The sequence below is a fragment of the Neophocaena asiaeorientalis genome, unplaced genomic scaffold (assembly GCF_003031525.2).
Source record: "Neophocaena asiaeorientalis asiaeorientalis breed wild unplaced genomic scaffold, Neophocaena_asiaeorientalis_V1.1 scaffold226, whole genome shotgun sequence".
NCBI lineage: Eukaryota > Metazoa > Chordata > Mammalia > Artiodactyla > Phocoenidae > Neophocaena > Neophocaena asiaeorientalis.
The window spans coordinates 12,166,335-12,182,171 of NW_020173037.1; the positions used below are offsets into that span (position 1 = coordinate 12,166,335).

A 15,837-nucleotide genomic window follows, 5' to 3' on the forward strand; every position below is an offset into this window, starting at 1 on the left:
ATATAAGATTATATATATATATATATATATATAAAATCACTTAAAAAAATCATTCATCTGTTAATGGACCCTTGGGTTGTTTCTACCTTTTGGCTATTATAATGCTGCTATGAACATTGGTGTAAAAGTAAGTGTTTAAGTGCCTGCTTTCAACTCTTTTGCATATACACCTATAAGTGGAATTGCTGGATCATGTGGTAATTCTATGTTTAACTTTATGAGGATCCACCAAACTGCTTTCCACAGTGGCCACACCATTTTACATTCCCACCAGTAATGCACAAGGGTTCTGATCTCTCCACATCACCCCTATTACATTTTATAAGTAATAAAATATTCTTAAAAGAAAAAGCTTTATATAAAAAAAAGCATTTTCCCCTGCTTTTTGAATAAGAGGCCCATATTTTCATTTTACATTGGACCCTACAAATTATGTGGCTGGCCCTGGCTACTAGAATGACAAAAATTAAAAAGACCGACAACAACGGATGTTACCAAGGATGTAGAGAAGTTGGAGTTCTCATATATTGTTGATGAGAGTATAGAATAGTACAACCATTTTGCAAACTGCTCTGGCAGTTTCTATATAGTTAAATATATATTTACCTTATGATCCAAAAGAAAAATAAACACGTATACAAAAAACTCTTATCGTGAACGGAGAGAAGACTAATTCGAGAAATATTTGGGAGATAGCATCCTAGGAATAGAAATGAATCCATAGATTGAATGCTTATAAGGCATAAGGGGAGGATAGAAAGGAGAATGGGATGTTTCCACATTTTTTGTTTGGGTTTTAAGTGGATCAGTGGTGATTCTCCTAATTGTGAGTAATGCACAAGAGCCATTTGAGGAGGAGAAATGATGAATTTGGTTTCTCACATGTTGAATTTGAGATATATTTTCTCCTAGTCACTCCTACTTAGATGGCCCACTTTCTATTATTTTTTTTGGCACATAAAAGAACATTGTTGGGGACTTCCCTGGCAGTCCAGTAGTTAAGACTCCACGCTCCCAATGCAGGGGGCGTGGGTTCGATCCCTGGGCAAGGAACTAAGGTCCCACATGCCGCATGACACAGCCGAAAAAAACAAAACAAAACAAAAAACTCCCCAGAACATTGTTTAATTTCAGCCTCCCTTGTAAGCCTGCACTACCTGCACTATATGACCATTCTCCTTACTCTCTGCCTATTCCTCCCAATTCACGATTCTAGCTACATGCTTTGGACTGATGATACTCATCGTCAGGGGACACATAAACATTCAAATGTTTTTCTTTCCTTCTTCTTTTTTATGGCAGATCCTCTAATTTAGCCATATCTTGCAAAACAATCAAATTTACTTGTGTTTTTACTATCCAAATTTAGACTGTAAAATTCTGTATAATAATATTTATTAATTTATAGACATATAGACCAAAGTGAACTTAAATAACAAATGGATAATGTCTTTTGACTTAGCTGTGGAAAGTAGAAGCATCACAGTATACATCTCGGGAAAGAAGTTTGGGGATGATATGGATCAGCAAATGACTTTTCCAGTTCAGTGCAGTTTTTGGTCTTTTCTTGATATGGATTCATCTTCAAGAAGAAATGTACAGAAAACCAATACTCTAATTGGTCAGATGGTAAAGTATATGTGTATCTTATTGTTAGAGTGTTAGAGTGGGAATTTAGTCACAGATTTTAATCTTAATGTTTTTATTGTTCTTAATGTTTTATTATTATTTCTGTGCTTAATTTCTATACTTAATTGGGTACTAGAACTAAATAATGACACAGTTGTTTGAAAATTTTCAGTTTTTAGTCATGCAAAGCAGGTGTCTGCTCACTAGAAATTATTATTTGAATAGGTAGTGGGAGAGGCTTTAATGAATAATGTGTAAGAAGATACTCAGTAAAAAGCATTTTAGAAAAATTTATTATCACAAAGTTCCCATGCTATTTGGGAATCACTTTAAATAATAATTAATAATAACAAATAATAAAATAATTATTACAATTATAGTTTCATAATTTAATTAATATTATAATATAATCCTAATAATTTAAATAATAATTCTAAATAATAGTTAATTTGAAGTGTTTATGAAAATGCAAGTGTTTAATATTTGCCTTTTACATTTTTGTTTGATGTAGGATTGCAGTTTGATTCCAGCTAATCTCATAGAGGCATTTGGATTATTGATTAACTGCAATGAGTCATCTCCTTGCCACCCACTTCTTCCTACTGTGCAACATACTTTAAAGAAAGCCATTGATCCTGAAGGGCTGCTTTATGTAGCTTCTAAACAGTTCACAACTGAAGATTTTGAAAAGGTAAAAGTATGTGCCAATGTTTCTCAATGTAAATAAAACTCCCTTTGAACATTTAATTTTCCTTATTTAGAATTCTTTTATTCTAATTTGCTTCCAGCTTTTAAGCATTTTAAGGACATTGTATAGAAAAAATTTAGGTTTATAATTAAACTAGAAACTGTAAGGACATAGGGACTTCCCTGGCCGTCCAGTGGGTAAGACTCCATGCTCCCAGTGCAGGGGGCCCGGGTTCGACCCCTGGTCGGGGAATTAGATCCCACATGCATGCTGCAACTAAGACCCAGTGCAACCAAAATAAATAAATAAATAAATATTTTTTTAAAACTATAAGGACATAGATATTAAAACATTGAGTTTATTCTTTGAACCACTGAGCGAATCACCATAGCTTAAAGCATTTCCATGAAAAGATTCAAAATAGAATATTTCTATAAAACATTATGTTGAGAGGTTTTATAAGTATACAGCTTTCTACATTTTACAGACTATTCAAAGGGAAACTTTATATGAATGCCTGCAGAGTTCTGACTATAGGGGATATCTCTCATGACTCACAAACCCATTTATTTTAATGTCCTGACCTGAAAACACGTGTGGTATGTTCAGAGAACCTGAGAGTAGATGATGCAAATTTAGTAATGCTTCTCATAGCTATTAAAGGTAGTCAGGTATTTACAAGTGAAGCCCTTTTAATATTAACTATTCAGAAATCTGTCCACAGTAGAGTTAAAGTATCTGTGTAGGATAGCTAAAAGGCATGGAATGTTGGGAGGTGGGAATCCATGGGTCATTAAATTTTTTGTTCATACCTGCCTTCCTTGTAGCCCAAATTGCATGGATAAAAGGTTGAAAGGTGAGGTGGATTTAAAAATGAAATATAAGCATAATTTATTCACATAAATTAGAACAGAAAAAGAATAATATTTATGATAAGGTCTTTTTGTTTGTTTTAGTATATAAAAAAAAGTAGTCTCTAGGAATTGAGATACTAAATAATATAGACACGCTAATGACCTGGAGAAATTTTTGCCCAGTGTTTCCCTGAAAGATAAACAAAAAAAATCTATGGATTTATTAGTCGGGCATTTACTGAATACTTTATATATTTGAGCCTCTTTCTGTTCTTTTATATTCTCTAAGAAATGTACATTTTTCTTCCTTAAATAGTTTATTATTTGAGATATGAAACAATTAGGGACAACTTAAGTGCTAAGCTGGGTGGTGCTGACTATAAGTATTTCATGAATTCAGAAAGAAAGATATCAAGTAGAATGCAAGAGTTAGGAAGACTTCAGGAGGCGGTGAGATTTTAGTTGGGCCTTAAGAAAAGGTAAGATTTAGATGACAGGAAGGATGGGCATTCAAAAAATAAAAATAGGAGCAAAGACATAAAGTAGAGATGAGTATAAATGGAAAACTGAGAAAACCTGCCCGACTGGAGCAAAAATTGTATTATGAAGTCATCAAGGTAGGTAGTTCTTGCAGAAGTTGACAACTAGAGGCTAATGCTAACTCCCAGTGCTGCACTTTCAGTAGCAGGGACAACGGTTCCTTTACTGAAAGGGGATATAGATGGCATATCACTGTGCCCCATAGCATAAAATCTAGAGAGAGCTACCAATGTAATTAATAGTTTTATTATTATCCAGTCCTGAAGGCCTGCAGGGAATCGTGGAGTATAAGGAGAATAAAGACAGGACATATCCAACCCAGGACATATCCAGATCTTTTTAAAAGGTTATATTTAAAATATAGATATTGGGACTTACCTGGTGGTGCAGTGGTTAAGAATCGGCCTGCCAATGCAGGGGACATGGGTTTGAGCCCTGGTCTGGGGAGATCCCACATGCCACGGAGCAACTAAGCCCGTGCACCACAACTACTGAGCCTGTGCTCTAGAGCCCATGAGCCACAACTACTGAGCCCGTGTACCACAACTACTGAAGTCCACACGCCTAGAGCCAGTGCTCCGCAACAAGAGAAGCCACCGCAATGAGAAGCCAGCCCACTGCAACGAAGAGTAGCCCCTGCTCGCTGCAACTAGAGAGAGCCCGCGCGCAGCAACGAAGACCCAACGCAGCCAAAACTAAATAAAAATTTATAAAATATAGATATAATAGTTAATAGCAACATTTTATTATGGGTGAATTTTCCTTTTGGTTCTGTGACTTGACAAACCAGAAAACAACACAGATGGTGAAAAGTCTGGAAATGATGTCATAGAATAAGGACTTAAGGAACTAGGAATCACTCAGAAAGAAAAAAGCACAAACCTCAGAGAAAACAGTGATAATCATTAAGTTGAAGACTTATTCTCTACCCAAAATCTTACTGAATCTCTAAGACCTACCTTTATAGTAGTTAACACAGTACATTTCTAGTGTTTGGTTGTGTTCTTTAAAAGGAAGGGAAGGAAGGAGGGCATGCAGCTCTAGGGCCAATGAGAGATAGTCTGATGGAAGTAAACTGTCAGAGAATTAAGGCTATTCAAAGGGAAATGAGATTCTGAGGGAAGCTCTCTCCCACTAAAAGGCTGTAAGTGAGCCTTTGTTCCACTGGAGGCAAAGATCTGATCGTCATTCAAGTACATTGCACAGAATATTTCTGTACTAAAAGTGAGGAAGAGATTATTCTGGGTAAACTGTGATATTCTTTATAAGACTATGATTTAAAGTGCTCAGTGACTTTGGGATGGCCCCAGATATTTAATCAATTTTGTTGTAAATAAAATATGCAAACTTTTAAAAAAATGACAGTATACTTTGGATTTTTGTAATATAGGTTCTATAATAAAGTTTGAATCTTAAATTTTCACACTTTCAATTTAGCTGCTTGCTTTTGCAAAGAATTTGAATGTCGAATTCAGCTTGGAGGCAGAAAGAATGATTCATGGCTATTACCTAGCAAGTCGCAGAATCAGAACAGATTCTATATGTGGATCAAAGCTGTCAGCATCTGCATTAAAATATTTGTAGGTATTCAATTTTAAAACCATTATTGACCTTTAAATGATGTGTTTTATTAACTGTCTCCCTTGTTTTTTTTGTTTGTTTGTTTGATTGCTGGTTGGTTGGTTTATAATATACCTTGTTCCAAAAGAATTTAAGGTGATAATAATTCCTTCTGTTGTAGTATTGCATCATTTGAACCTCCAGCAGTTTGTTTTCACTAAATTAATTTTTATTGGATACCCTGTATCAGATATGTCTGAGAAAAATGCGCTAAATTCAAATGAAAATGACTGTTTTTTAAAATGGGGCTGTTTACATTCTAGATATTTTGTAGTTGAACCTAGAAAAAAAATTAAGTATATTGTTCCTTGTACTCTTATTTTTTTTTAAGTGTTAACATCTGTAACACTTTTTAAAATTTTTAATTTATTTTAATTATTTATTTATTTGGTTGCACCAGGTTTTAGCTGTGGCAGGCGGGCTCCTTAGTTGAAGCTCGTGGGCTCCTTAGTTGTGGCATGCATATGGGACCTAGTTCCCTCACCAGGGATCAAACCGGGGTCCCCTGCATAGAGAGCTCAGAGTCTTAACCACTTTGCCACCAGGGAAGTCCCCTGTTCCTTGTACTTTTAAATACTTTAGTACACTCATGTATTATTGTTCCTTGAAAGGTTTTTTTAAAACTAATTTTTATTGTAAAAGTAAAGTACAGACGTACTGAAAGAAAAGTCTAAAATAATGAGTGAAGTGCCCTGCTAACCCTACCTATTACTATTCCACTCCCTAGAGATAATCACTGCAAGAGTTTTTGTGTATCCTTCCAGATATTATTCATTCAAATACTAGCGTATACAAATATGTAATTTAAATATGTGATGTATATCAAATACATATTTTATTTGACTATGTTATATATTTTAGATGAATATGTTATTTAAATATATTATATAAAATATTTTTATAATATATAAATTGGTATATACCTATGTGGATAGATATTCTCTTTTTGCCCAGGATAGATATTCTCTTTTTGCCCAAATGGAATCATGCAGGTATACATATCATGATGTCATACTATCAGTGCATAAAGAATTACCTTATTCTCTTTTAATAGCTGCATTACAGTTTTACTATGTTGTCATCTGGCTGTACCATAATTTAAACAGTCCCCTGTTGATAGACCATTACTTCATTTAATATAGATTAACGTATAATCTCAACCAAATTATGAAGTAGGACCAGGGGTAAAATAATCCATTAAATAAATATCTTTTTATGACTGCAATACAAAATAAGACAAGTGAAGGACTGATAGGATATGACAAGTATAGGACTATAAGAGATAAATATGTTCAGTTAATTTCTCCAACTGTATATTTATCTTCATAGAGCTAAAAAATTGCTAAAGATAGGGCAAGGAAGAAATTAATTGTGATGTTTTAAAATGGTAAACAGAACTGTATAATGCTTTCCATTTTCTGAAGTAATATTTCAAATATTCAATACTCAAAGCTTAAAAGGTTTGAAAGTCCTATTTTCTCAATGCTTTTTCTCTGTAGTAAAAAGATATTTTTTACTTAAACTCACATAGCCTCAGTTTACATTTGACTATACTGATCCAAGAATAAAGCAGAGTTAATTTTAATATGACAACTCTACTTTTTCCTATTTTAGAAATAAACATTAGAGATGCAGATGGGTTTTATGAAATAGCAAAGTAAATGAAGCACTACTCAGAAGAGTCATAAACCTTGACTTTTTCTCCTCCTTCTATAGACAGGTACCTAATAACACCAGCCTTGCTTTTCTAGAGAAGTGGAGCTGAACAGTGCTCTTTTCTTTCCTTGAAAGGCTGTATTCATATTCTGTCCTGGTCAACAATTTTAGAAGAAGCTTGGGTGAGGACATCAGGAACATGATAATCAAATTTGTAAATAAACAACTCTGGAGAGATCTTCACAGGCTCAAATTATGATTTTAGTCTAGCAAGAAGAAAATTAATAGGACAAATGTAATGTCTTTTGTTTTTTTTTTTTACTTTTGGCCTTGCTGTGTGTTTGTTGCAGCGTGCGGGCTTCTCTAGTTGCAGCTCACAGGCTCTGGAGCATGCGGGCTCAGTAGTTGAGGCATGCAGGCTTAGTTGTGGTATGTGGGACCTTAGTTCCCCGACCAGGATTTGAAGCCGGACCCCCTGCATTGGGAGCGTGGAGTCTTAACCACTGGACCACCAGGGAAGTCCCTGTAATGTCTTTAATTAGGTCCCAACCTCCCTGGTATAAGTGTGAATACATTGCAAAGGGGTGATCTGGCTTAATATGAAGAAGATTTGAGATTTCATTATTTTTACATATAATATGAGTAAGCAAGGTAATATGGCTGTAAATAATACTGTGATTTGGGGTTGTAGTAATAGAACATAGTATCAAGAGTGAGAAGATGCTAATTCTGCCCCACCTGTACCCTGCTGATCAAATCACACCTGTAGCACTGTACTGAAAAGGAATATTAACCAAATCTGGTCACAAGGAGAATAGCCAAGATGACAAGGGGTGTGAAAATTATGTCACATGACATATTAAAAGAACTAGGAGGAACTTTCCTGGCGGTCCAGTGGTTATGACTCTGCGCTTCCAAAGCAGGGGGCACGGGTTCCATCCCTGGTTGGGGGAAACCAAGATCCCATGTGCTGCGTGGTGCAGCCCCCGCACCAAAAAAAAAAAAAAAAGAACTAGGAATATTTATTTTGGAGAAAATAAAGCATGGAGCAACTAGAAAAGCTGTCTTTGAATATTTGAAGAGCTGTCACATTTAAGAGATATTAGACTTGTTTTGTAATCCCAGAAGACAAAACAGGGACCAGTTGGTATACATTGCAGTGAAACCAATTTCAGCTTACATTTATATAATCTTTGTGGGTGAGTCCCAAAATTTTCAAATACCTTATTTGAAATCACAATAACCCTATTAATTATCATTATCCCCATTTTATAGCAGAGCTTCAAAAAATCTCAGAAGTTAAATGATTCATACAAACACACAGCTAGTAAATTCTAGAGACATAACCCAGGTTTTCTGATTCCCACATCCAGCAATCATTCAAGTACATTAAAGCTAGCTTAAAAATAAAAAATAAAGGAATGGATTGCCTCATGATTCCTAGTGAATCCTAGGTGAAGTTCAAAAGGGACCGAATAATAAGTAGCCTGGGATGTTGTAGAGAAAATTCAGTTACATGATGGGATTTGAAATTTGCTCTCTAAAATCTCTTCCAACACTGAAATTTCAAGATTCTATGAGGACTTCAAATGGATTAAGAACTAGGAGAAAACACGAAGGATGTGTCTGTAAGAGATATTTAGTTAGGTTAATTTTTCCAACTGTGTATTTAACTGAACAGACCTTGGGGAGGGCGGGGTGTAGAATAATAAAGAAAAGCCAGGATAGAAACCAATTTTTTGATAATAAGTCAGGATACTTCCTTGTTCTGCAACAGTCTATTCAACTTGGTAGGAAAAAATGCTTTGAAAAGAAACTAAAATTTTTTAAAAATAAGAATATGCTGATATTTAAGGTGTGGCTTATGCTTACACATATCTTGGTTTGTTCCTGCCAAAATATATATTATCTTTATAATATCAACATATTTTGATTGGCATCAGTTTTCTTTTTTAGAGTTTCCCTATCTGAAGCCCATGCTCGACTGAACCTAAGGAATAAAGTGCTTAAAGAAGATGTACTTATTGCAGCCTTATTATTTGAAACATCTCTAACATTGAAATATGGTAATCTATTAAGTTATTAGTGATCACTACCAATAATTATATTTAAACTTGAATATTCTTAATCTGGTAAATTAAGATGTTACATATATTTTAAACAATATTTTAAAGAATAATAAATTTCTACCACGTAAGTCCTGTTTGAATTTAGTAATTATTTACAGGTAGTATCATTATCTGGTATCAAGTTCCTAATTGTGCATGATTGTTTCTATGCTTGAACTTTTGCATTGCTTAGAGAATTCTGAAAAAAAAGTATGACACATGAAATGATTTAAAATTTATCTTCCTTTTAAAATAGCATGCAACATTTAATTGTCAAGCAATCCCCCAGAATGGAGTTAGACACATAGCCAAAGAAAATGTGATCATCTTGCATCACCACCTTCTCTCAATTGCTAGTTATAATACTGTGACTATAGCATTTAATTATTTGAAATCAAAGGAGCTTATCATGGTTTTGCTAATAAAAACATAAAGGGGTTCTTAAAGGTAAGAGTAAAGAGAATTATCCTCACAAAGTTCTTTTTGAATTATATGAGACATTAATTTCGATGAGATTTACCATCCTTCAAACCAAACTTTGGTTCTGCTAACCTAAAACAATAAAACAGCCAGTTATTTTATCAGCAAAACAGTTTTATTCAGGAACAGGAAAGAATTGCAATTCAGGACATTGCAACTATGGTAAATCACATGCAAGTCTGGTAAAGCAAAGAAGAAACTCTTCTGTAGAGGAGAAGTGGAGTTGGGAGGGTTGTTATAACAGAAAGTCCATTGGAGGAAACTGGGAGTTCCAAGTATAGTGGCTTTTCATTGGCTGCGTTGTGACAGTCTCTCTTTAGTGGCGCTATTGCCGGGCAAGGAGAAAATCTTTCTTCCTCCTGCTGGTGGTAGTAAAGTAGTGTGCAAAAACCAATAGTTATGCAAAAACCAATAGTTACCTCCTGCTGGAGATGCAGGGTATGTCTCTTCCTGTTGAGATCTGTATTGATGTTGAGAGGTACATGCATGAGAGCTCCCCCTTCTGGCCTCCCGACTCTATTTTAGTGAGATTTTTACTTTATTTCAGTTCCAACCCTGGGAGTGAAAGGATGTATTAACACTGACTTTCCTGTATGTATATGTTTAAATTTGCTTCAGATTCAATTTATATTGTAATAACTTTTCACAGAGATCCATTAGAACATTAGAACTTTGTTCTATAATTATCTAAATCAAGAATTCTTAACCTAGGATCCATGGATACTGAGAGAGTCCTAGGGGCTTGTGAATCCCTAAATTATATGTAAATTTGTATATGCATGTGCTTTCTACCTTTTTGCTTAGGGAGAGGAATCATAAGGTTTTTTTATTTAATTTTATTTTTTTATACAGCAGGTTCTTATTAGTTACCCATTTTATACATATTAGTGTGTACATGTCAATCCCAATCTCCCAGTTTATCCCACCACCACCACCCCGCCACTTTCCCCCAATCATAAGATTTTTGAAGTATGTTTTAGAGTTTCATAACCCCCAGAAAAGGTTAATTATCATCCTGAATTAGTTTTACCTACCAAAAGAGAAAATCGCTTGTTCTCAACCAATATTAAATAAGAAGGATATGTATTTTTGTTTTTAACTTGCTTTATCTTTACCTTCTTATTCTATATTTTAAAATATACTTGATAAAATATAAGACATTATTTTACATACCATGAAGAAAAAATGCTGCCAATTTTACTGTGACATGCTATCACCATCAAAATTGTTAAGATACAACTGGATTTCAGTAAGAAGACAAAAATGTGTCTCTTTGAACTTAGAAACTGTGGTATTATAATATTAAGGACTCCTGTGACTGAATATGGCTATTTTCACTTGATAACTATTTTCTTGAAGCATATAAGAAAGCTTTTGTTGAGAGAAATAAAACTATATGAAGTTTTTATTCCTTTAGTTACTTTTTGTTTTCATAATAAGTTGCAGTTAGGTATGTTCTTTTTCAAGTCTTAGCAAAACAATGTTAAGAGCTCCTTAAATTTTACTTTAAACATAGCAGGAAAATAATCCCTACTCAGGGACATTTTTCTTGGATGCAAAAACCAATAGTTACGTTTATGAACTAGATTTAGGAGTTGGGCAGTGGGGAGAGGGAAGAATTAAGGAAACTCTCAGGTTTCTGCCTTGAGCAACTGAGTGGATCATGGTGCCATTTACCAAGACTAGGAAGAAAGAGAAAAAGGTTTGGGCTGGGGCAGGGATCAAATTATAGATATAAGTTTGAGACATCCTACAGAGATATCAATAGACAGATATAATAATCTGGAGTTTAGAAGAGAGTTCTAACCTAGAAATACAATTTAGGGATCATCAGCACAGAGATGGTACTCAAAGCCATGGAATGGATGAAATCACAGAGAGAGAGACTATACGGAGAACCCCAGGACTGCCTTTGAGGAATTCCAATATTTACAAATGGAGTTGAGGAGGAGGAACTAACAAATGAGACCGAGAAGCAGTTGTATTATAGAAGCCAAGAAAGAGAGTGTTTCAAGAAAGGAGTGTAGTGGTCAACTGTATCATGTGTTGCGAGTTTGAATAAGATTAGATTTGGCCATCTAGAGGTTGTAGGTGGTTGTGATTAGAACTATTTCAATGGAGTGGGGATTCAGGTGGGGTAGGAAGTGAAGATATGGAGACAGCACATATAGACAACTTTGAGAAGTTTGACTATGAAGATGAGGAAAGAAATAGGGTATTAGCTGGAGAAGGATGTGTGTTCCAGGAAGGGATTTTTTTTTTTTAAGATAGAAGATAATAGCTCATATGATGTGCAGTAGAAAGTAAACTAATGAAACTACAGAAAGAGGGGAAGATCAAAGGTGTAAAGTCCTTAAGAAGGTGAGAGGGGATGGGATCCAGAGCACATATGAAGGTAAAGGCCTCTTATAGAAGAGTCACTTCATTTTATAGGAGGGAAAACAATGGATACAGAATCAGGTAGGTCTGTAGATTTGGTCTTTTACTCTCCACAAGGTCAACAAGGTCATCAGCTAAAAATGAAAGGTTTGAGGAGAAAAGAATGGAATGTAATAGTCATTGGGGGGTGGGGGGCGGGGGGAAAGAAGAGCAAATGTGTTAGAGAAACTCAACAGGGTTGTCAGGCAGTGCAACTGACCATCTCAGGTTTCTGTGATTCATTTAAAGTGAAACCAAGCAATGCCAATTATGTGTTTTTCTGCCTAGCAGCCTGAATGCAGGCACAAGGTAAATGGCTGGGTTCATGCAGAGCTGAGGTTTTGATAGATGAGTGTGGCAGAGTGTTGTGGGGGGGCAAGGGAGTGTGGGGACTGGCAAGGGAGGGACTCAAATTGGGTAAAAGAGGGAAGTGAATTGAAGGAAGCAGATTGGAGGTCTCTGAGATAGAAGACCTGGAAGCATAGGAGGTAGCATAGAGAAGAGGGACATTTGAACTCATGGTTTTGAAATAAGTTTCTGGAGATATTAGTTTCCTCTGATTCTGGGAATGTGTGGTGGAGGTAGAGGGAAAAGGTCAGGACACTTGGAGATTGGCAGTTAAATGGGTCATTCACATGGAAATCGCTGAATGGCAGGTATTAGGGAACAGAGGAAGATTGTGAGCCAAGTACTGAGAGCTGATTGTTGACTTCACTGTGGAAGGGGTGAGGATGATAAAGCCCAGGTGGCACTGGGCATCAAAGGAAGAAAGATTTTTAACAAGAGGAAAGAATGGTCTGGAAGCCGCAAAGGTGCAGCAATTTAGGCACTGACTCTTTCTTGTGACACTAAGGTATGTGGGGTGTTTGAGAGCCACAAGGAAAGCAGTGTTCTCAAGGGACAGCAAGGTTTCAGGTAAGGTAAAGCAGTACAGGGAGCAGTCACAGAAGTCTGAGGCTACTTGTGTTTACTAATGACAGACAGCTCTAGGAAGGTAGGCACTGTCTGCTTGGCCAGCAGTTGTACTCCCAGCCAGTTACATTTAGATACTCATTTAGTGAATCAATGAAATAGAATTTAAGAGCTTAACTTCTGCAATATTAGTCAAAGGTTTGGTTTTGTTTTGTTTTTTCAATTGTGGTAAAATATACATAAAATTTACCTTCTTAACCATTTTTAAGTATACAGTTTATTGGTGTAAGGGACATTCACACCAACTCCATAACCTTTTCATTTTCCCAAACTGAAACTCCATACCCATTAAACAATAACTCTCTATTCTACCCTTCCCCCAGCTCCTGGCAAGCACTATTCTACTTTCTGTCTGTCTGGACTTGACTTCTCTAGGTACCTCATCTAAGTGGAATCATATGTTTGTACTATTTTGTCTGGCTGATTTCACATAGTATAATGTCCTTAAGGTTCTTCCACGTTGTAGCATGCATTAGAATTTCGTTTCTAAGATTGAAGAATATTCCGTTGTCTATATCTATATATACCACATTTTGTTAATCTCTTCACCCATCAATGGACACTTAGGTTGCTTCCGCCTTTGGCTATTGTGAATAATGCTGCTAATGAACATGAGTGTGCAAATATCTCTTTGAGACCTTGCTTTCAATTCTTTTGGGTATATACCAAGAAGTCAAATTGCAGGATCTGTAATTCTGTTTAATTTTCTGATGAACTGCCATACTGTTTTCCTTAGGGGTTGCACCATTTTACATTTCCACTAACAGTGCACAAGGGTTCCAATTTCTCCACATCCTTGCCAAGACTTGTTACTTTCTTCTGTTTTATTTTGGTTTTGATAGTAGCCATTCTTACTGGTGTGAAGTGGTATCTCATTGTGGTTTTCATTTGCATTTTTCTAATGATTACTGATGTTGAGTATCTTTTCATGTACTTATTGGCCATTTGTATATCTTCTTTGGTGAAATGTCTATTCAAGTCTTTTGCCCATTTTTAAATCAGGCTGTTTTCTTGTTCAGTTGTAGACCCCCTATCTGATACATGGCTTGCAAATATTTTCTCCCATTCTGTGAGTTGCCTTTTGACTTTGTTGATTGTAACTTTTGATGCACAAAAGTTTTTAATTTTGATGTGGCCTATTTTATCTATTCTCTTTCATTGCCTATGCTTTTGGTGTTATATCATAGAAAACATTGCCAAATTCAATGTCATAAAGCATTTCCCCAGTGTGTTTTTCTAAGAGTTTTATAGTCTTAGTTCTTACATGTAGGTCTTTGATTCACTGAGCTAATTTTTATGATGTAAGGTAAGGAACCAACTTCATTCTTTTGCACATGGATATCACTTTCACAGCACCATTTGTTGGAAAGACCATCTTTTCCCCATTGAATGGTCTTTACACCCTTGTCAAAAATCATTTAAATATATATGCAAGGTTATTTCTCTTCTATTCCATAATCTTTTTATTGTTTCTCTACCTTCCAATACCTTCTCTCCTTACTTCTTCCACCTCCTCACATCACTATTCAGCTTCAGAACACTAATGGCTATTTCAATGGATGACAAATTTCTAGTTTCCAAACTTTAAAATTTAAATATCAATGTTTCTTCCATTGGCCCTGGTACCAGTTTGTGCATTTACTGAAACTGTTTCCTGGGTCTCAAAATGTTTTTTTAAATAATAGCTATTGAAATACTCTATAGATCAGTACTTAATTGTAAAACTTTCACTATTTTGTTGAAAATATGATTTCACATTTAGCATTTTGTTTTTCTCATTTATACTTTTTCCTTCTTCACTTAGGGGCCGCTGTACTTTGTGTTGCTCCAAATGCAGTATTTCCATTTGAACTGTATAATGAAGAATATTTAGAGCAAAGGGATATCTATCTGACTCAGTGCCAACAACAGCTCCAACAGTTTATTGCCACATATGGACCTGGGACAGCTATCTTTGCTAGCGATGAATAGGCAATCTGAGGAAATTTTTCCTTCATTCCTTTTTAAGCAGTGGAAAAAAGTGTGAGTGATTTTGAAGTAATGCTTCAGGTAATTTTGTGTGTAGGGGTACATTAGAATGCCACCTTAAAAAATATATGATTTAAAAAAAGTATATATGATTTCTTCAAATTAATTGCTAATGGAATAAACACTAATACAAATCTCAAAGCCAACAGCAGAAATTTATAATTTAGGATAATCTTATTAAAAAAACTTCTGGTTAGCCCAGTGTACCAGTGGTCCACAGATTAAAATATAAAGAATGTTGCAAACTAAGCAATGGAAAAAAAATAGTAACTTTTGTGTAGTTCCCTCTATTTGTCACAAGATGGCAATAACACTTTAAATATTTACTTACAAAGTAAAACCATTTTTTTCTTCATTTGTGAACCTGAAAAATTGATCGAGTAAATAACAGCATTTATATAACCAGAAGCCTTCAATGTAAGGACTTTTCATGCTAGATACTGACATGTCTATTATGTTGTTTTAGAAGTCCTAATTATGGGATCAGGAAAAGCCCTGGAAATTTTCCATTTTTAAACCAGGTTAAATGAAAAGAAGTAAGTTCCATTGAATCAAGGAGCAGTAATTGGCTCCTTAAACCTAACTAGTTACAAGAAAGGTACCAAAAGCCAAAGAAACCAATTTGCAAACTGTCTTCATTTTTGGAGGGAAGATATCTGCTCTGAAAAGGTAGGAACACCATGCAAAAATATACTTATCTTGTAAAATCCCCAAATCCTTTTTATTTTCCAAAGTTTTAATTAAAAAGACAGTTCTACTCACTAAAAGGAAAATGTCATCATAAAATTGCCACCTTATTAACCAAGACACTGTCATGCATCAATTCTTTAGAAATAGCTAATTC

General features: G+C 35.2%; 1 protein-coding gene across 1 annotated transcript in view; it reads left to right on the plus strand.

Annotated features, from left to right (window-relative positions):
- The window catches only part of MCMDC2 (minichromosome maintenance domain containing 2), a 36,053-nt gene extending 21,015 nt beyond the window's left edge, over window positions 1–15,038 (plus strand). The window contains exons 10-14 of the mRNA XM_024742642.1: window positions 1,463–1,629; window positions 2,141–2,320; window positions 5,149–5,291; window positions 8,944–9,053; window positions 14,770–15,038. Coding sequence (XP_024598410.1) covers window positions 1,463–1,629; window positions 2,141–2,320; window positions 5,149–5,291; window positions 8,944–9,053; window positions 14,770–14,936 — 767 coding nt within the window. The 3' untranslated portion in view covers window positions 14,937–15,038. The remainder of the gene's footprint in view (window positions 1–1,462; window positions 1,630–2,140; window positions 2,321–5,148; window positions 5,292–8,943; window positions 9,054–14,769) is intronic.
- Window positions 15,039–15,837: the final 799 nt, after the last annotated feature.